The sequence below is a fragment of the Diadema setosum genome, chromosome 11 (assembly GCF_964275005.1).
Source record: "Diadema setosum chromosome 11, eeDiaSeto1, whole genome shotgun sequence".
In the NCBI taxonomy this organism is placed as follows: domain Eukaryota; kingdom Metazoa; phylum Echinodermata; class Echinoidea; order Diadematoida; family Diadematidae; genus Diadema; species Diadema setosum.
Window position 1 is genome coordinate 12578746 of NC_092695.1, and position 22352 is coordinate 12601097.

A 22352-nucleotide genomic window follows, 5' to 3' on the forward strand; every position below is an offset into this window, starting at 1 on the left:
ATTAGATAAAAGACTTATGTAGAGTATGAAAGTAAGCCTTTTGCTGGTGAAATACGTAACTTATAGAGCCACAAAAATTTGGGATTGACTTCCAACGTTCAGTGACAGCACTCTTTCAACTAGGGGGCACTCCCATAGTATACTGTAAAACGAGGAATGTTTGCGTGCATTATAATTTTGTGAATTTCGCGAGCGCCAAGATTCGCGAAATTAAAATGCACGCGAAAGTTCTTGTCTACACTATATGCATTGAATGCCAGTGGCAGTTCGCGAAAATTTCATGCCGCAAAAAAGGCTGTCAGCTCCAATTCGCGAAAAATTCATGCCGCGAATATATCGTGTTTTACAGTAACTGTGTACAAGGAGCGCCCCGGGGTTAGGTATAGTATTACCAAGTCTACTACTCATTCACCACCTATTTTTAGATTGACCACCCTTGTGCAATGTCTTTCTCACGTATAAATCAAAAGTACGCGTTGGACGGGGTGCAATACACTAGAACATTCGAACATGAATACAAATCAAGAGAAATTAGGGAGATAAATTTTACAGGTAAATAACCTCAGGAAACAGGAAAAAAAACAAATTGAAGAAAATCGTCATTAGTAGTAGTAATAGTTATACACATAATTATTGTTAACACGTATGTGCCCATTCGCTGGATTTACATGCTTTTCAATGGGAAAACGGGCGGTTGATTAAAATGATGAGCTTGCGCTGGTGTACAGTAACAAAATATCACTTGTGTTTGTCGCCGATAATTCGGCGCATACGGCCTGCATTACGAGTCAACAATCTGAGCCCTGGATATGAATCTGCAGTATTTTCTGCCTCAAGTGGAATGAAATTAAGATGAAACTGAAGGATATTTTCTAAGATACAAGGTATTTACTAAAAAAGTGCTTGATGAATAGTAGGTCCAACTATACACTAACCGTAACCGTTAGCTCAGCCTAACCAGATGCCGTGCTTGGCGTCAGACAAGCAGTCCCGGAAAGAGTCAGATATATATGTACCCCCAGCTCTAGTTTAACATTCTAAAAGAGGGCAATGTTTTGATGGGGGTTGAGTAAAAAATGGGGCGTGGTATTTTTTTTTTTTTTTTTTTTGGGGGGGGGGTTGTACTAAAAGAAAAAAAATTAAATAAAAAAAAGGCAAATATCTCTTCTTCTAATCTCTATCACTCTTCTTCTCTACTCTTTCCCCATCTCTCTCCTCTTACATGCTCTCCGTGACTGCATGCTTGATGTTCTCATCTTGTCTGCAGAGGGCACTAGACTTTCTTCTGAATATATTACTTTCGAAAATAGATGCAGTCAATCTCGGCCAATAAAGGTCTCAGCCCAGCACAACACAGACCTCTGGTTAGCCCTCTATAGATTTGATTGTCCCTTTAGTCAACAGATCTATGCATTATGTGCCTAAAACAAAAACCCTGTAATTATTCAAGGAGTTGGGGTCAGTGTATCTGGGGTCCTAGGACACCGGGTCCACGTCACCCTAGGAATCCGGGGTCTGCATTACACTAGGACACCAAGATCACTGTTCTAACGATTGTTGATGTGCGCATATCACCCCAACATGTTCGTGTGCCTTGGAGTTGGGGTCGCCGGTGTGGTTACCAATGGACAAAACGTTGTTCTTTATGTGCTGTGGTGCGGGGCTTGTTTACAGTATATCTAGCTTGTTTGCCACCAAGGGCCGGGGAGGGAGAGAGACGGAGGTAATTTGCATGGGCTGCAAAATGAAAATGTAATGTGCATAGAAAAACGCCATTATGTGAATGAATATTAAAAATGAAAGATATTTTTGTTGGGTAGCATGCAAAGTAGCCCGCAGGCTGACTTGCAGACATTTACATCAGTATGAGAATATTGTTCTACAAAAAATAAAAGATGTATCTAGGGTAAAAAAAAGGGGAAATATAAATCTTAAATATTGCACAATGAAATTGACCTTTAAAAATAATGACTATGCCATGTACCACCACACATGTATATACATTCCGGTGTAAATCGTTGCTTGATTATACATGTACTTCTGAAAACATACAAAAAAACCCAAATAAAATCAAACTAAATCCAGTACTGAAATCAGATGCCTAGAACTCATTTTGCTCATTGTATGTAATGCACATAATGCCTGTGTAAGTTGTAAGACCTAGTGTGTAATTGGGGAAGAGAGAGAGAGAGAAAGAGGGAGGTTTCATAGCAAGGTTCAAAACTGAATTGAAACCTAAAACAGACAAACTTCCGAATGAGATTCAGAATTGTATGCCTATTGGTAATTATTACACTAAGAGTAGTACCATAAAACAGTACTACATGTATTCATTTATATTATAATGCAATTTACAGTAATATAATCATATGTAACCATTTATCACAGAAATATATCAAAACTTTACCAACAGTTTGTGGTTACTGAATGATAAACATCCATCCTGCATTTGTGACTCAGATTGTGGGATTTATTGCAAATGCATCACAATACTACTTTGATTAAAACATAGACCTGCTCTGTAGAAATCAAACAAATACAAATCATTGAAAGTGATGATTATTTACATAAAAACCAGGACATCTGAAATCATTCACACGTGTATTTTGGTGAGCATTATTTGGACGACCCGTGTGAAATTTTTGGATACCTTGATTTCCCATTGCCGCAAAAATCTGTGGTTTATGTTTATTCATTAAAAGTGTGAATTTTCCCAATGTTTTTCTATCCTGTAGAAATCATCTGGAAAACGGCTTTGAGAAGACAAGATCTAGTCCTTCAGTCATGGAGGCAGAGGCAATTCAAAGAGAGTTGTCTTCACTCTCAGATTCCGACCTTTGCAAGGAGCTCAAGTCGGCTGGTCTTTCTTTCGGGGGCATCTCGAAATCGACCAGAAAATTTTTCGAGAAGAGACTCGCAGGGCATATCCTGAAAGAGAGGGGAGGATGTGAGGGTGGTGTAGACAGCAAGGAAGGTGCTGATGCTGATCAAGAAAATACGGAGGTGAGAGATGAGTCCAGGAAGAATGCTGGAGGGCGGAGTACTGGGGAGGGTAGCCCGAGTGTGCAGCCATGCGAAAAGGAGCAGGTGCAAAGTAGGAGTGCGCCAGCCGCGTCGTCGGTTCCCGGGGGTACCTACTATGTGGTTTGCATTCCCGGAGAAGAAGGACAGGAAAATGGTGGTGCTGAACGGTCAGGTAATCCCAAGCATTTAAAGCACAGATAATGGTAGCAATAGAGTCTTCTTTCACACAGGGCTGGGAGATATTAAGGGTTGTTTGAATATCAGAATCATCCAATACAAACAGTATGCTCAAATTGTACAAAGAGACATACTGTATGTGTATTTTCAACTTCTTCTCAGTCAATCTCTTAAATACGTGTAGGTGAACAAATTTGCCAAGATCAAGACATACTTGTAATGGTCCTGATTCATTACAGACAGAAGATGGATTGCAATTATTATCTGAGAACAATTAGCTTACTCTCCTCTCTCATGATTGGTTTTGACTTGCTCTGTTATGTTTATTGGATTGAAGTCCAGCTAAGTCGATGACTTGACACTTTAGAATCTCGGCCTTCATTAGTCATAAGGATAAAAGTTCCTTCTCTTGTAAAAATCAAATGAATGTCACCTTAGTCAAGATTTCAAATTAAGTGTTCAGAATTTGCACAAGAATAAATATCAGGTCACCCATTTCATTAATTATGAAACTTGCACAGACATAAATGAGCCATACCAAAATACCTTTCATTTCCAAGATATCTGAATAGGAACTTTGAGAGGCCTACTTAATTGTTGAAATGTATAGAATGTATATCTAAATGTGCCATTATTTTCTAGTAAATGCTATGAAGTGCATACAGGTTTGTTTGTTTGTTTTTTTCCGGGTACCGTACTTCATAAAAAAATGTTGAAAACTGTGGAGATTAACATTTGCTTTTATGTTTGATTCTTAGCACATACCTCTAGACATGTTTAGAGTTTACCCTTACAAATGCATTGCTAAATTTTGTGGATTAAGTGCCATTTTTTGTTTCATCCTTAGCAACAACCAGAATTATCCAGAACGAAAAAGAGGTTCGGAAACTGATGAAAGAGAATGCTGAGGTAAGATTCAAGCCCTTCAAAAGCCTGGAAGCAGCACAGAACTTTGCCAAACTTCAGACGAATCTGACTACCCCAAAGAAGAAAATTGATCAGCCTAGCAAGGAGGTAAAAATGTATTTTCTATTGTTCTGTTTGCAACAGCAGGATTTACATTTGTCCTGGTGTTATACGATTGTAATGTCCAAAAAAAAAAAGGTGATGTATTGTTCAGTATTTTTTTGCAACCAGGTTGAAAGAACAATTAACCAATTTATTCAGGATTAATGTGATTGATGAAACATCTGAGTCACACTTTACATTTGGGATTACTGTGTATTTTTGCACCACGATATGTTGGTTGAGCAATTTATGTTTTATTTTGTTAAATGCTTTGAGCATCATAATGGGCTTGAAAGGTTTTATATATGAAAATATTTGTTATCATTAATTATATTGTCATTGTTTTTATGACATTATTTTGCTTCATTTGTGCATATTTTATGTACTGTTGCAGTTTATGAAAAAACAATAAAAATTAAAAACAAAAAATAGTATCATCATCACTAAGGAAAAACTTTTTTTTTTCAATACTTGTTTTTGAAAAACTTTTTTTTTTCAATACTTGTTTGAAACGTGACCCAGCTTAATAACATGATTGACAAAATGATTGATTGATACTTGTGCAGTGCAACAAAGTAAGTGGCAGTAAGTTGAGGCTTTGTGCTATAATTATGCTGTATTGCTTTGTTTTTATTTTTATTCTGGTGTCATGTTAGACCCAAGCAGCCAGTGAAAGGGCAAATAGCTACCGTACCCCAAAACCACAGCAGTTGAATGGCCTGAGGTTCGTCATTGAGAAGCAGAATGCAGAGAAGTTCAAAGAACTTGTTTGGTCCAATCCACGTTTCTTAGTCACCTCTGTGGACACACCTACATTCCTCCATGTAAGTTCCACTAAGTGGCATGTGACATTTTCCATCCCTTACCAAAGACTTACGTAGACGACCATGTGAATACAACTAAAAGAATTGATATGTATGATTCCATTCCAGACTGCTGTGTTACCACTATGGATTTAGAGTTTGTGATGCTTATGTGTATGTTTCTTTACTGCTCTGTATGATCATGTAGATAATTATTTCAATTTGTTTGGTTTGTTTGCTGATTATTTGTTTTCGGGTCGTCCGTCCGTCCGTACGTCCGTACATCCGTCCGTACGTCCGTCCCGTTTTGTTTTTGTCGATATCTCAAGAACCGTGAGGTGGTTTTGCATCAAACTTGGTATGAGGGTATATCCTGGGGGGATAATACTTTGTTTGAATTTTAGGGTCACGGGGTCAAAGGTCAAAGGTCACAGGTTATTTTGTGAAAAAAAAGGTTGAAATTTCATGTTTTTCTCCATATCTCGCAAATGGTTCAAGGTATCTTCCTGGAATTAGTATATATGCATGTACCGATGGGCAGTGATTATCTAGGGAAGTTGGGGGTCATGGGTCAAAGGTCAAGGGGTCAAAGGTCAAGGTCAACTCCTCAAAATATCACTGCTTTCCTTATATTTATGCAATGCCTGAAGGATTTTTTTTTCAACTTGATGTATGCATGTATAACCCAATATATATTCTGTGGGAAGTTTCTTGCCAAAAGGTCAAAGGTCAAAAGGTCAAGTGAAAGTGCTAAATTGCACTTCTTCCTCCATATCTCAAAAGTAACTCAAGGTATTATCATGAAACTTACATATTTATGCATGTTCTACCTAACAGTGATTCTCTTTGGAACTGTGAGGTCAAAGGTCAAAGGCCAGGTTTAGATAATACTATTTTACCATTTGATACTGAAATTATACTTATTATTACTTGTATATTACTTATATTATACTATCTCAATACCTTGAAAATTACTCAATGCATAAACTTATAAAAGGGTCAAAAGTCAAGTAAAAATCATCAGTTCCCCCAAATACCTGAACTCTGACGTTTGAATCATTCATCCAATTAAACCTAGCTCTAGGAAAGTGAACATTCAGCACATTTGTGGCAAACCTGTCGTTTTGATATTTTGCCAATTGTGTGAAACGTTCATCACACATTGTAAAGACATTGTACTATAGACCTATTAGGAGAACCATGCATTATGGCGGAGGCATACACCAGTCGCCGTAGCGACATTTCTAGTTTTAAAGATATAATGAAGGAAAAAAAACACCAAAATATTTAATACCTGATAAACACTTCTGTTGTCTTGCGCAGGATGGTTGCAAGTACAATGCTTTGCATGTTGCAACCATCAAGAATCTTCCAGAAATGCTGAGTCTCATTCTGGACACCTTGGCTAATCCTGAACTTGCCGCTTTGCTCTACCCAAACGACACACAAGAAGCCATCGCTAGCAGGTGGAACTTTGTCACACACCTGTACCTAAACTCCCCAGAGAAGGGGGTAAGTATTTGTGTGTTGAGGCAGAATGATGACATGTATTCTAATGTTAGATGGATTTGTACTCGTAGACATTGTTTACACATCACCTTATTCATTTTGTTATATATGCTGTATGTATGTATGTATGTATTTATGTATGTATGCATATATGGAGTAAGATGATGTAAAATCAAAATTATTAGCTTGTTTCCAATGCAGTCATTTTTGCTTCATAGTTGATGCCAGTAGCCTGAATGGATGTGAAAGTAGATTTCACAGAAAAAAGAAAATACCCAATTTGAACTTCAGGGCTGCAGCCAATCAGAAGAAAGGATTTCTGTAGAGTCTGCATTTGGTCAGATTTGTGTGCATATTAGCAATCCCTCAAATTTTGTAGCACTGATTTCTCAAGATCTCTCCTCCCCAATTTACAACATTATGTATGGCATTAACTTGTAAGAATGGTCATGTCAATACAAATAAAGTTGTGCAGTCTGCTGCTATGCCATTTCACTGCAGTAATTACAATTATTGCTAGTTTCTTGATTTGGAAAGCTTTGTGTTTTATCATGACCCTGGTCTTTGGTGTTTATAAAGTAATAACAGGAAGAGGCATGATGTGCATTTACTGTCAATTTTTCCTCGTAGAATTCAGAGACACCACTCCACTTTGCCAGCAAATTTGGCTACGTGGAATGTGTACAGCTGCTCCTGGAACACCCTACATGCAACAAGAGAGTGGCCAACAAGTACGGTCAGACGGCATACGAGGTATTGAAATGGTTGCTCATGCAAGTACTTGCTGAAATATACCTCCCTTTTTTGAGCACTGTGGTCCAAAATCTGAGATTAGGTCTGAAAATTTTGCTTTTCTTGTGATGGATATAAAGTTCTACAAGTTTAATGATGTACTGCCATAGACTCACTAATCATATGTCAACTGTTATGGGAAGGATTAGGCCTACTGTAAAATAAGATATTTTCATGGCATGAAATTTGTGCAAATTGCCACTGGCATTCAATGCATTATAGTGTAGACAAGAACTTCCGCATGCACTGTAATTTCTCAAATGTTGGTTCTTGTGAAATTTGTGATATTAAAATGCCCATGAACATTTCTGGTTTTGCAGTACTCTAAATAGATTATATGAAGGGTTTGAGATGCTACTTATGGAAATTATAGGTCCCAAGATGAAGATGAAAACTAAAATTTTTCGATCATATGGTATGATATTCCATGTGTTCAATCATTCTCTTCATGGGAGAACATCCCACAGTGTGCTGGCTGTGGGAGGACATATGATTATAATCATCCAAAGATGCAAATGTATTAGACAAGGCTGTGAACTGTTATGCAGTGTCATTCAAGGCTTGGAATTGGCAATCCAGTTTTATGCAGTAAATTTTCACTTAATCTGTGGTCAGCAAATACAGATGATAGTGTCATTAAGATGATGTGAGATGTATTCTTTGGAATTTTATGCACATGAACATGTTCTTTGTTGTATCATGAAATACACAGATTATATGCGCGAGGTACAAAGGAGATGATAGAGAAAGTGTCAAGTCAAAAATCACTGAACTCTTGGATGGTAAGTGTTTAAAGAGAAATATAAATGTACATTTACAGGTAATGATGGTAATAGTGAAAATGATTGTAATTACATTGTATATATGAGTAATAAGAGTGATATGAGTACCAGGTGATATTCCTGTCATGCACAAAATCTTGTGTTGTGCAGTATGTCTTTCTTCCTTTTATGGATAACTTGCTATTTCTGTCCTTTGGACTCTTCCTGTGTGTTAACTTTATCCTGTTAAAGCTACATTCCATGTTTATGTCAAGATACTGTAAGAGTCAGTGTCATTGTTTTGAACATGACAAAAGATCATAAAAATATTGCTCCACTTTGTTAATGTTTTCATGAAAGCAGATATTTAATGTGCCTGTATGTGTATGAATATTTTAACATTGTGGCAATTACAAGTTTCTGAAAGTCCTGGTCAGACAGAAGCAAAGACTAATCACTGTCTTTTCTACTGTCTGTGACAACTTTTACAAAGGTTTCTGTGCCCAGCAACCAACCAATTGGTGAATGGTTCTTATCAGCTCAATATTTTCACAGCTGCACTTTAGTGTCTTGACTGAGCGGCAAGTTTTTTTCGTCTTCAAACCATTGTCGAAAGTTCAGCAATTCTAATTGCAGTTGTCGACGATAGCCATTTTTAGCTAACCTGAGCCAAAGGCTCAAATGAGCTATTGCGATTGTTCTTCGTACAATGTGCGTCATCTGTTGTGCGTCGTCCGTTGTCCGTCATGCGTAAACTTTTTACACTTTCATCTTCTTGAGAATCCCATGTCCAATTTTCATCAAACTTGGCAGGTAGCATCCCTATGGAGAGAGGATCTCGTTTTGTTCAAATGGGTACCATGCCCCACCTGGGGGCCCCCAAAATTAAGGAATCTGAAAAAACCTTCTTCTCTAGAACCAGAAGTGATAGAGCCTAGTTAATACTATGAAGTAGTACATTGATGACTGTAGTTTCAAGTTTGTTCATGGCAGAATCAGGGGTGCCCCTTTGGAACCCAGGGGAAGGGGGTGGTGAGAGATCTAAATGTGGACCTTAATTGTACACTTTCTTCTTCTTGTTGAAAACGACATAATGGATTTTCACCAAACTTGGCAAGTAGCATTCCTAGGGGGATAGGATCTCAAAGTGTTGGAATGGGCACCATGCTTTTCTTGGGGGCCCCAGGGGGCCCAAACCTAAATTAAGCAATTTTTCAATAATATTCTTCTCTACAATCAGAAGTGATAGAGCTTTGATTTTTTTTCAAAACTGCATAGTCCAACATTCTATAAAGTACAGTGCACTTGGCAGGTATATTTACCGTGCGATGGAATATGCAAATGGTTGCCATGTCTCCAGCTTGCAAAGCTGCCCCTTCCCCCCGCCCCAAGTTTCCAATGTTCTCAGGTAAGAGTCTGCGAGGACACGTTGAACGTGAACTTGCGATACTCAGGTGAGCGTGAGACCCCCCCCCCCCCCCCCCCCCCCGGGTCTCTTGTTTGTTGGTAGAGGTCAGCATTTGGTCTTCGCTCAAGTTGATCAAAGCAAAGGGAATCTCTCCCCTCAAATTTGAATTTGAGAGGTGTGAGAGTATACAAATAATGACTGCTTATGAGGGCACAGTTAAAATTATGGGCCCAAGGTGATGTGAAAACCGTAACTATGCCCGAAGCGAAGCTGAGGGCATGGTTACGGTTTTCACATCACCGAGGGCCCATAATTTTAACTGTGACCCGAATGTCAAGCAGTTATTATTTGTTTTATATACCGAAAATATAGATTCCGAAATATAGATACCGAAAATATAGATTCTAGTCTCTTTTACAGCACTCGTAATCAATGCTGATCGAGAGCGCGGCGGTCGTATCACTGGTGCGTACAGTGATGTGTACAGTGTACGTTGTTACGTGTACTACGGGGTTGCGATTTGTCTCCAAACCAGTCCGCTAGTCTCTTTTACAGCACGCTGATTGAATGCGCGGCGGTCGTATCATTGGTGCGTACATATGAGCGATCTACGTGTACGGGGTCGCGACTGTCTCTAAAACCTATTTACTAACTGTGCCCGGGCCCCGGTCACAGTAACTCAAAAATAGGGCACAGTTATTTTCATGACTCCCCTTTTAACCAATCAGATGAGAAGATTCTAGAAATGAGGTATATAATATGTCCTAAGAACTCTAGAGAAAATTCTATCCCATCACAAAAAATGCCCAAAATTGTGAAATATTAATTTTAATAAATCAGCACGCACTAGTGCGCGCTGCAATAGTAGCCAGATTTGAAAATAGCCGTGCGTAGACCATCGGTGTGTGCACGTTTCCTTCATTTACCTCCGTCTTCACACAGCTATATCGAATACTGTATATTGGTATCGCCTCATTGAGCCGTATGCATCCGCATGAGTAGATGCTTCCACGGCTGCCTGGTCAGTGGCCCGTTGTGGTGAGGCAGCACCAACCTAGCTGTGTATGTGGACATTTGTGTGCGTTTACGTGTTTTGAAAGCATCGTAGTACACTGATCGTACAGAAAATTATTGAACTACGCAATCAAATGCAGTCGATAACGCCAGACGACTACTCGTAGATCAAGGCGCACATAATTTTTGGCATTTTAGAGGTTGCTCTATGTCTCTTTGTACATTGCTATATCTCTGTAGGTGAGTAACTTTGCACTCTAATATTTCACCAGAATGTTACCAGTACAATAACCTACAATGTCAGAAAACTAAATTTCTGTGTACAGATACACTTTAAGATACCTCCCACCCCCTTCTAAATGTCCAGATCACTTTTATGTTCCTGTGTGGCGAGCCGAGGATGACTCTGTACCTGCCGTGGTCGGTGAACCTTGGTCACCTGACGTGCTAGAAAGCCAATCAGCTGTCCTGTCACAGCAGGTCAAAGGTAGCCCCATTGAGGCCAGTCTGTTCCTGAGGGCGCTAGCAGGACCCATGTCACCATCTGAAGTAAGCATGCAAATCTTGGATAGAAGGCACTGCAGTGTACATGAAGTGCTCTTTTCCCAAGGAAGTTATGTGTTTATTACGACTTAATACACAGTTGTACACACCACAGTCATTTTGATTCATTTCTTCCAATCAAAAGCAACCCTGGGCACACTTAAAGGCATCTGAGATGAAATGCTGCAGCATTGTGCTTCGATATCAGATGCAGGATAGCAATTATTATGTACATACAAGAATTAAGATTGCACAGTGTAAGACGATGGCAGTTAAAACAATTATGATAGCAATAGGGAAAGTAGTGAAAGTATTATGGCAGTGATATATTTCTTTCTTAGTGATGATGATGATGATTATGATTAAAATTGAGAATAGTAACTCGTGTTGTAATGATGGCAACGACAATTGCAGTCATCTTCATCATCATCATCAGCACAATCAGAGTGATGATTTGATATTTGATATAATCATGTTGATGGTGATGATGATGATAATGATGATAATGATGATGGTGATGATGATAATGATGGTGATGGTGATAATGTTGATTACAATGATGGTGAGGATAACAATGTTGATGGCAATGATGTGATGATGATATCGATGTTTTGTGATGACGTTGATCATGATGATGATAATTTTAATATGGTATCCATGGTGACAGGCTGCAGACTTTCACAGAGACTGGAAGACACCACCTTCATCCAGCAAGAAGAGAGCAGCAGCTGTCAGGAGAGGAGACAGTGAGAAGGGGATAGAGAGGCTGGGAAGGTGAGACATTTGCATTCAGCACAAACTCATCATCACATAAACCTTTGTATGCCACTTTGGCATTATCTCTTCAAACCAAATAGGCATTGTAAAGATGTGTAATCAGCTAATATGAAATGATGGGGAGTGTGTAATGAAGATTTAATTTGTAAGGCCCTTCTTGGTACTTGTTCCTTTTCCTTTCCTCACTGGTCATAACAGATGCCCTCCAACAAATTGCCAAATAATGTGAATTACATGAAAAGAGATTTTGTTTTTTCATTTTGAGAGAGAATGTGCAGTCTTAGGTGTTTCATTACCTGCAACTCCTTGTAAAGTAAGTAAGGTCACATGTGTGATCCGTGTGGTAATAGACCAAATGAAACAGAAGGATTCAGCCTGGCATTTGAACCCATAACCATCTACTTACTGGGCAGCAACACTACCAACTGAGTGGAAGGCCATGGCAGTGGTATGATAGTAAAGTCAGAACAAAATTCCTGATGTCTCAGCTCTTGCCCTTTTCTTTGTGGTATTATTTATAATTCAATTGCCTTCAGGAAGGCATAGTGCAATAATGAAGACTAGATGTTTTTGTGGAGAGAGTGCAATTATGGCGAGTAACAACAAAGAGACATCAAGATGTTGCTTGTGTCACAAGTTTTTGAGTTTGCTGAGACACACTAACTGTCAATGAAAGTGTCTTCCATACTTCCAGAGATCTGGCCCACACCCGCAAGGTTCCTTGGCTGGAGTACTGGCTCTTTCTCGATGACTTTGTGGACTTGGCTTCAGCTGAAGGCCTAGAGATGCTGGAGCAACATCTTAAAGACAAATACAAGAACATGATTGGTACCGACACTTCATATCTTTTTACAAGTGCATGCACTGATTTACTATCTGGACTTATATATCAATGAGATCTTGATGTCTTGGTAGAGAGAACAACTGTCTCCCTTTGTGGAAAAATGGCTTTTGATAACTGCAAGAAATATTTTTGAAAAATGTTGGGAGTAAATGTTTGACTCTATAAGGACACACAAAGTATGAATCAGTATTTGTAACAGTTATTTAAGATCATGCACACTACAGACTACCAAGTTAGGCCCAAACCGTTAGGGTGGGCTTTATGTTTCTTTCTCCGATGTGAAGTATTGCAGCAATATCTTGGTTAACTAGCTTTGGTCATGCGCAAATGTCTAGGGTGGTAATCTAATCTTTGTGCTTATTATAAGATGTAAGGACAAATTTCTGTGAAACATTTCTCACTGTAAATTGTAAGCAAGATGTGGTATGTCATGTATGATTACGTAAATGAAAGTATCTACATGAGAAATTCTTTTTGAGATGACCATATTCAATATGGATTACCTCTCAGTGAAATCAATCTACAAGGGTATGCTAACTTGATACCGGGTGCCATCTTAATATGAAAGAAGACCTTATAATTAGCTATGAACTTAACCCGTTGAGAATGGACTGATTTTGCTAAAACACGCATTTCCCACAGACACTTGCCCAAGTATGCTCGGGACTCATCCTCAATGGGTTAAAAAACATAATATACCTCTGGCTGTGCTCTGATAAGTGTGCAAGTGTTAACAGTTTGATTATGTAATGTCTTTGCCATGCCCACCAAAGTGAGCTCTACTCATAGTTGATGATATACAGTTCAGCCAGCGATCAAGTTCCCCCTAGATCGCGATCACGGGCGATCAGTGATCGCATACGCGATATGTCGCAAAATCAATTGACTGTATGCTCGCATACAATCAATTGATTGCGACATATCGCGTATGCGATCACTGATCGCCCGTGATTGCGATCTAGGGGGAACTTGATCGCTGGCTGAACTGTGTGAAACATTGAACATTTCGTTCTCCAAGGTAAAGCCAATGGACACCAATCAGTGGCAAACAAAGGTATTACTTGGATGGACACTGTCGGAAGTGGCCTCATGTACTTGCTAAGATTTCATAAGAGGCAGGTCCTGATAGGGAGAAAAGTGGTTAAAAACGATGTAGCAGAATACAAATAGTGTGTTTGGTGCTGACGATTGTGATATATGAAATTAAACAGATACTGCAAAACAACAATACTTGTAAAGACTTTTTCTTGCTTTTACTGCCCGCTATGCTTCCTGGTATGTAGAGCAGCAACAAAGGCTTTCTGCTTCGATCAGGGGGGCATTTCATGAAGCATTTTGTCCGACAAACTTGTCGGACAAATTTGCTCTCAGCCAATCAGATAAAAGGATTTCAGTAGCTTGTAACAGTTTGTCAGAAAAATATCCGACCAAAATGCTTCATGAAATGCCCCCCTGTTCTGAGCCAGCTGCTTCATGCTTTCCCATGTGAGCCCCAGATTCCTTAATTCTGTCTCAGCTGTTTGCTTTCAGGTGTTTTTTTGGCTTTCCCTCTGTATTTTGCCATCTTGGGTCCAGTGTATTAGGCCGTGAGTGTGAGTTTAGTTCACCACATTCTGTCTGCAACACTTTTTTTTCCCGCAAATTTTAGCTGTAATTGACCCATTTTGCCTATTTCACTCATTCAATCATTCACTGCAGAAATTTCCCCTGATGAGATCAAGACCAGCATCACCAAGGAGAGTCCACCACTGGCAGTCAGCATCATGAAAAATTTGGCCAGTGAGTTCAGCACCTCCAGCCCTCCAAAACATGAAAGTGGGGCAGGTGGAGTAACAGAAAGGTCAGGGAGCAAACCTGAGGGTGGAGATGCAGAGGTTGTTGGAAGAGACTATGGTCAAGGTGATAGCACTAGGGGGAGTCTGGTCGGCCAACCACAAGGAATCCATCTGAAAGGTGAGGGAGAAGACAGTAGAGACCCAGGGATAGGGGGTGATGCTTGTACTGCAAGAGAGAAAGATGAGGTCGGTGAAATCAACAATCCAACGCAGTCTAATCTGAAGGGAAGCATTGACCAAGGTGAGACAAATACTGGCCAGAGTAGAGAAATTCCTCCAGCGTCATCCCATGAAACAAGAACTCATCACTCTGAGAATGAGGGCAGAGTAACTCCGTCAGGTGAGGACGAAGTGAAGGACCAAGCACTAAACTCTCCTCCAGTCTCCACAGACAGTAGTGCAGTAACCCCTGAGAGAGACCAAGGGGCAAGGAATTCCACCATTGGAAGCAGTCTCTTTAGCCCAGTGCAATTAGTGACAAGCATGATGTCAAGACTATTCAGCACCTTGAGAGGATATGGCTCTCCAGAGAACAGTGACAATACCAGCAGGTCCTCGAGGGATGCTTCAGAAGCTGCCACTGCTCAGACAGGAGGTAGCACCTCACAGGAAGCCGCTGCTGAGGAGGAGAGAGGTGGGCAGGGTGATGATGCGGGATCAGATGCTGGAACACCAAAGACTAGGTCAACAGATGCCTCAAATGTCAGACATGGAACATCAGTGGAGGCAAAGGATGACCATGCCTCAAGTGAAAAATCCAAGGAATCAGAACAAGCATCAACATGCCATGTTTCAGGGGAAGACCACTCTACAGATTTGAGAAAGGATAATCCATTACTCCACAAGGATGTGCCACCTTCTTCTGTCTCATCATCATCTGCAGATGCTGAGCCGCATCGTGTGAATACAGGATGTTATCAGTGTGAGGAAGTGGGGTCATCATTGCCACAAGAAGAGTTGATGACCAAAACTAACCAGCAAACAGCCGGTGAGACTCGGCATGTCATCACAGATCCAGTCATTACAAACTCGGCTTCAGATTCAGCGAGGACGAATGTTGTGTCGGCTGGCGAGAATACATCGAACCAGACAGATAAGAGTGTTTCTGAAGAAGACACCAGAGTGTCCCAGCCAAAGACTCCTGAAGACACTACAAGAGGTGGTGCTTTCTTCCACACTCCTGTTGGTCAAAGGATTGCAGCGACCCCATCGCCAACTGGAAAGGAGTCTTCTCCTGTCTTCATTAATGGGTGAGTGTTTAAAGCATGATAGAAAATATGTCTAATTCTTCATGGTTTGCATGCAAACATGTCTCATTGTGTACAAAGATATGTTGTTGACTATTTTGCATAGGAAGTATAATCTAGCTATGGTAGGTAAAGTAATAAAGATCATTACTGTTTCCACTGCAATAATCTTTTGAAAGGGTCATGGAGTATTTTAACCCTATTCCCACTGGCGGGGCCATTTTGGCCCCCCCCCCCCCTTCGATGTTTCGTGTGATTATTCTGCAACGCGTGATGCTCTCGCCGCGACATTTTATGACTTTTTTCTTTCAAGTATTGCGCAACTTTTGAGACCAAATTTGTCGCTCCCGGGCAAACCGTTTTGAAGCCATGCCCCTTTGAAAAAAATTTGTCTACCCAAAAATTGCTCAAAAACATGATTTTGTGTACAAATCCAATGTAAATTGTGTTTTTGCAATTAATTCATATAAAAATAAATGTTTTTACTTTCAATGGCTGATAATGATTTATTTTAGCCTGATTATGCTTTAAAAAGTTTCCGTGACAAATTTTGACGAAAAAAAATAACGAAAACAAAAAGTAAAAAAACAACGAAATACATAAGAAATTCAATAAACAATAAAATACATAAGAAATAATTATGAAACCGAATTTTTGTTTCAATTTTATTGTCAAGGAATTAAAAAGAATATGTTCACCAAAAATTAGAAGTCATGGAGCTTTATTTTCTGATTTATAGGCAAAAAAATATTTTTGCATAAATTAGCATAAATTAATTAATACAGGGCTGCACACTAGCGCCGGTCCGACGGTCAAAGACCGGTAAAAGTCACTGTCGGACCGGTAACTTTTCAGGAAATCCACAAGTTACCGGTCCGACATGACCAGTAAAAAAAAAAAAAAAAAAAAAAAAAAAAAAAAAAAAAAAAAAACATTGGTGGGTTCAGTAGAAAGAAAAAGAGCAGCCCCGATCAGGGAGAAACAGAATGCAAGATATCGCACTGTTCAACAAGTTTTACGCAAGTTTTCGTTTATGTCTACCAGTGCAATTTGTACAGTAAACGGGATTAGTTTTGAGCACTAGCAGTCGACCAGTTATCGGAGTCGCGCTAGCTTGCGCATTTGGCGCTGCTCACGCACTGCATGCAATGCAATACATGCAAAGCATGTATACAGTGTAACTGCTTTTCGATTGCTTGCGATCGGCGGTCATGCCAGACAAGAAGCATTGATAGAAGCGCACGCATTTCTGGGTCAGTTTACTCATGATTTTTAACGCAAGATCGATCCGATCCCGGCTTCGCTGCAGCGTGGCAGTTATGTTAGAACTAATATACTAGTGTCGATTTTTAGAAAAAGTAAAAACACATTCGACTTTCAGCGATACAGTAAATGGATCTGATTGCGTTTATTTTCATTTTACACAGTCATTTCACAAATGAATATTTTCATTCGCTCAGAATGGTCTCATAATGAAGATAGGCGCAAAAAAGGATCAAGAAATCGGCCCTTCCGTGAACTTTTTAAGAACGCATGCACAAAATGTGAAGAGATAATACTAGGGAGAAAAAAAAAAATCATGAAATCATGGCAGTCCCGCTTACATATTTGAGGTAGAAATCGTCCCAAAAAGGATCATGAATTCGACCGGCCGCGTCGTATCTTTCAGAAGCTTATGATGTACGAAATGCGAAGAGATTATAGAGGAGAAAAAAAAAATAAAGGAAACAGTTTGGTGAGTGCATCATAAAAGATTACAGCCGAATAACAATTCATGAAATCAACGCAATCCCGTTGAAATTTGAGGAAATAATAGGCGCAAAAAGGATCTTGAATTCAGTCCTGCATGCCGTGTTGTTCATCAAAAACGCATGCACAAATGCGACGAGATTGTCGGGAGAAAAATAAAAAACACATTTTTACCCTTCTGGTGCGTGCATTACAAAAGATTACATCCGAAGTCATTCATGAAATCGCCACAATCCCGCTGATATTTGCAGGTAGAAATAGGCGCAAAAAGGATCGTGAATTCGGCCGTGTCGTATACCTTTTAAGAACGCATGTACGAAATGGGAAAAGATTAGCGGGAGAAAAATAAAGGACACATTTTCACCCCTTTTGGCAATTGCATCATATAGATTACAGCCGAATAGTAATTCATAAAAATTTGGCAATCCCATTGGAATTTGAGTAAACAATAATAGGCGCAAAAAGAATATCAAATTCGGCCCTGCATGCAATGTATAATTTTGAAAACGCATGCACAAATGCGAAGAAATTATCGGGAGAAAAATAAAGAACGTATTTTCAACCCTTCTGGTGAATGTATCACAAAAGATAACAGCCGAAATGATTAATGACATATCGCAATCCCGCTGATATTTGATGTAGAAATAGGCGCTAAAAGGATCGTGAATTCGGCCGTGACGTATAGGCATGTACGCAATGCGAAGTGATTATTGGGTGAAAAATACAGGACACATTTTCAACCCCTTTTGGCGTGTGTATCGTAAAAGATTGCATCCGAAGTTATACATGTAATCATCGCAATCCCGCTGATGTTTGAGGTAGAAATAGGCGCAAAAAGGATCGTGAATTCGGCTGTGTCGTATACCTTTCAAGAACGCATGTACGGAATGCGAAGAGATTATGGGGAGAAAAATAAAGAACGCATTTTCAACCATTCTATTAGTTGGTGCGCGCATCACAAAAGATTACATCTGAAGTAATTCATGAAATTGCCACAATTCGGTTGATATTCAATGTAGAAATAGGCGATAAAAGGATCGTGAATTCGGCCGTGTCGTATACGCAAGTACGAAATGCGAAGAGATTACTGGGAGGAAAAAAAAAAAGGACACATTTTCAACCCCTTTTGGCCCGTGCATCATAAAGATTACAGCCGAATAATAATTCATGAAATCATCGCAATCCCGTTGAAGTTTGAGGAAACAATAGGCGCAAAAAGAATCATGATTTTTGGCCGTGTCGTATATCTTTTAAGAACGCATTTACGAAATGCGAAGAGTTTATCCGGGAAAATAAAGGACACATTTTCAACCCATTTTGGCGCGATATCATAAAAGATTACAGCCGAAGTTATTCATAAAATCATCGCAATCCCGCTGATATTTGAGGTAGAAATAGGCGCAAAAAGGATCGTGAATTCCGCCGTGTCGTATACCTTTCAAGAACGCATGTACGGAATGCGAAGAGATTATGGGGAGAAAAATAAAGATCGCATTTTCAACCATTCTAGCCGGTGCGTGCATCACAAAAAGTTACATCCGAAGTAATTCATGAAATCGCCACAATTCCGCTGATATTTGAGGTAGAAATAGGCGCAAAAAGTATCATGAATTCAGCTGTGTGGAACATCTTTAAGAACGCACTTACGAAATTCGAAGAGTCTATCGGGAAAAAGTAAAGGACACATTTTCAACCCATTTTGGCGCGTGCATCATAAAAGATTACAGCCGAAGTAATTTATGAAATCGTCACAATCCCGCTGATTATTTGAGGTAGAAATAGGCGGAAAAAGTATCATGAATTCGGCCATGTGGTGCATCAAAGAACGCACTTACGAAATTTGAAGAGTTTATCGGGAAAAAATAAAGGACACATTTTCAACCTCTTTTGGCACTTGCATCAGAAAATATTACAGCCGAAGTAATTTATGAAATCGTCACAATCCTGCTAATATTTGAGGTGGAAATAGGCGCAAAAAGTATCATGAATTCGGCCATGCGGTGCATCTTTTTAAGAACGCACTTACGAAATTCGAATTAGAGTTTATCGGGAAAAAATAAAGGACACATCTTCAACCAATTTTGGCCCGTTATCATAAAAGATTACAGCCGAAGTTATTTATGAAATCGTCACAATCCCGCTGATTATATGAGGTAGAAATAGGCGCAAAAAGTATCATGAATTCGGCCATGTGGTGCATCTTTTTAAGAACGCACTTACGAAATTCGAAGAGTTTATCGGGAAAAAATAAAGGACACATTTTCAACCTCTTTTGGCGCTTGCATCAGAAAATATTACAGCCGAAGTAATTTATGAAATCGTCACAATCCCGCTAATATTTGAGGTGGAAATAGGCGCAAAAAGTATCATGAATTCGGCCATGTGGTGCATCTTTTTAAGAACGCACTTACGAAATTCGAAGAGTTTATCGGGAAAAAATAATGGACACATTTTCAACCTCTTTTGGCGCTTGCATCAGAAAATATTACAACCGAAGTAATTTATGAAATCGTCACAATCCCGCTAATATTTGAGGTGGAAATAGGCGCAAAAAGTATCATGAATTCGGCCATGTGGTGCATCTTTAAGAACGCACTTACGAAATTCGAAGAGTTTATCGGGAAAAAATGAAGGACACATTTTCAACCCATTTTGGCGCGTTATCGTAAAAGATTACAGCCGAAGTAATTTATGAAATCGTCACAATCCCGCTAATATTTGAGGTGGAAATGGGCGCAAAAAGGATTGCAAATTCGGCCCTGCATGTCGTGTGCCTTTCAAGAACGCATGCACAAATGCGAATAGATTATCGGGAGAAAAATAAAGAACTCCTTGGAGCGCGTACATCAGAAAATTTCACAGCTAAAATAATTCATTAAATTGTCGCAATCCAACTGACCACCAAGAGCAGGTTACGCAGCAAGTTCGTGCGCCGATGTTTAGAAAAAGTCACAAACGCATTTGACACAATCTAATTTTGTTCATTATCATTTTACACTGTAATTCACAAACAAACATTCTAGTTTTTCCTATATTTTTTTTTATTTTTTGTGTAATAGATAATGCAAGTTAAAAAAAAAAATTAATCTGTAAAATGTACATGGGTAGGGGGGGGGTACGTCCATAAAAAACAAGAAAATAAGTTTATTTTTAGGTTGTCGTTGTTGACCGGTAAATTTTCTGTTCAGACCGGTAAAAAATGTTACAACGGGGCATTTACCGGTCCGACAGAGACAGGTTGGACCGGCAGAAAAAATGGGTTAGTGTGCAGCCCTGATTAATATAAAATACATAAATTAAAATGGAAAAATCTGACTATACAGTCGTTTAGATTACATTGGCCTCTACCTTAGTGCAAATTTTCGCGAGGATCGCGCAATCCATGACTGAGATCTGAAGGCCGGCCCCCCCCAGTGGTCTCAAGTCCCTCAAAAAAACCTGTTGGGATTAGGGTTAAGTTAAAAAAAAAAAGAATGAAGAAAAAATACAAGAGAATGTTTTGATTTCTTTGTGTCATCTAACCTAGAATCATGATTAGTTCTTTGCTTCTGTGTTTTTCTTCAGTGAAACCCCTAGTAAGCTGGACCTTCACGTATTGAGGGCCATTGAAGGAGTGACCATCTTGGACAACTTTCCCTACTTGAAGAGATGGAAGCAGGCAGTGGAAGGCATTCCAGAAGAGAGGAGGCAGCGGTGAGTAATGGAAGTACTCGGCTTCCTCTGACTGAACCACTTTCTCTGTTGAATGACAGTGTTCCTGTATGATAAAGGAAAAAAGACAAAGAAAGAAGGATTTGCAAGCATGTTGATGTGATGAAAAAAAGAAAGAAACACACCTCTGATCAAATTTAACTAACACCAATAATGACTTGTACATACAACCTGCCACCATCTTACCCTGCAAAATCTTGTAAACCCAATGCCAAATGAAAGTTAAGTCTAGTGTATTCGAAAAGCACACCAGTCATGAGGTGACCTGCCAAAGAAGGCATGTGAGTGATGCAGTATCAGTTAAGATGATCTTGGCAAATAACTCTGAAAATTTAAGAGTATGTAAAAATGGAAACAAATTATATCTTACCTACCTTCTGTCCAAATTTCAAAGTTTGTGTTAGCTTTGAAATACAAATTTGTCTGGTTATGTAGAAGCACAAAGAAAAACAAAAATACAGCAGACAGTTGATAGTCACAAAGTAATCACAACATAAGACTGTTGAGATATTATTTGCCTCAGAAAGATACTTTGTGGAATGCTTGCTTCAAAATGTTCACCATTCAAATGTCATTTCAATAGATGGCGCACTCCAGTCCTGATGAAACGGCCCGGCTCCAACTCCGGCACAACTCAGACGCCATCACCATCCCGCCATCCCAGCCCCCTGATCGGAGGACGGTCTCCCATACTGCAACGCCTTCGCCACTGGTCAGAGCCAGTGGGTAGGGGAGTGGGGTCTCAGAGGGGGGCCCAGGGGATGGACTTGGGACAGAGTCCCACTGGCACTGGGCCACGTAAGGGGAAGGCGCCCAGGCAGAACCTCATGGCATCTGCTTATGTGCAGTGACACCATAACTCATTTATATAATGATCAGTGCGTTTTGGATCATGTCACACTCTGTGATGTGTAGTTGGAATGTATGCCTTTAATTATTCTCATTTCATGCTGCAAAGTTTGCCTTTATTAACCTGAGTCATACCGTCACATCACAACATAATACCATAATTGTATAAGGTCGTGCAAAAGTACATGTATATACTTGGGTATGCTAATAGTAATACTATAGCTTTCTATAAAAGAAAAACTAATTTATCTTTCACCTTGCCTTGGTTTAGTCAGTGAGGAGCAAGGAAGTGTGTTGAATT

General features: G+C 39.6%; 1 protein-coding gene across 1 annotated transcript; it reads left to right on the forward strand.

The window, feature by feature from the left end:
* Positions 1–2138: 2138 nt before the first annotated feature.
* On the forward strand, positions 2139–22053 carry LOC140235298 (uncharacterized). Its single transcript, XM_072315325.1, has 13 exons — positions 2139–2146; positions 2736–3196; positions 4049–4215; positions 4866–5033; positions 6336–6524; positions 7152–7274; positions 8026–8095; positions 10864–11045; positions 11707–11813; positions 12511–12644; positions 14359–15745; positions 21056–21184; positions 21786–22053. Exons 1-13 carry the CDS (start codon positions 2139–2141, stop codon positions 22051–22053), a joined length of 3393 nt encoding a protein of 1130 aa, XP_072171426.1.
* The last annotated feature ends 299 nt before the right edge of the window (positions 22054–22352 follow it).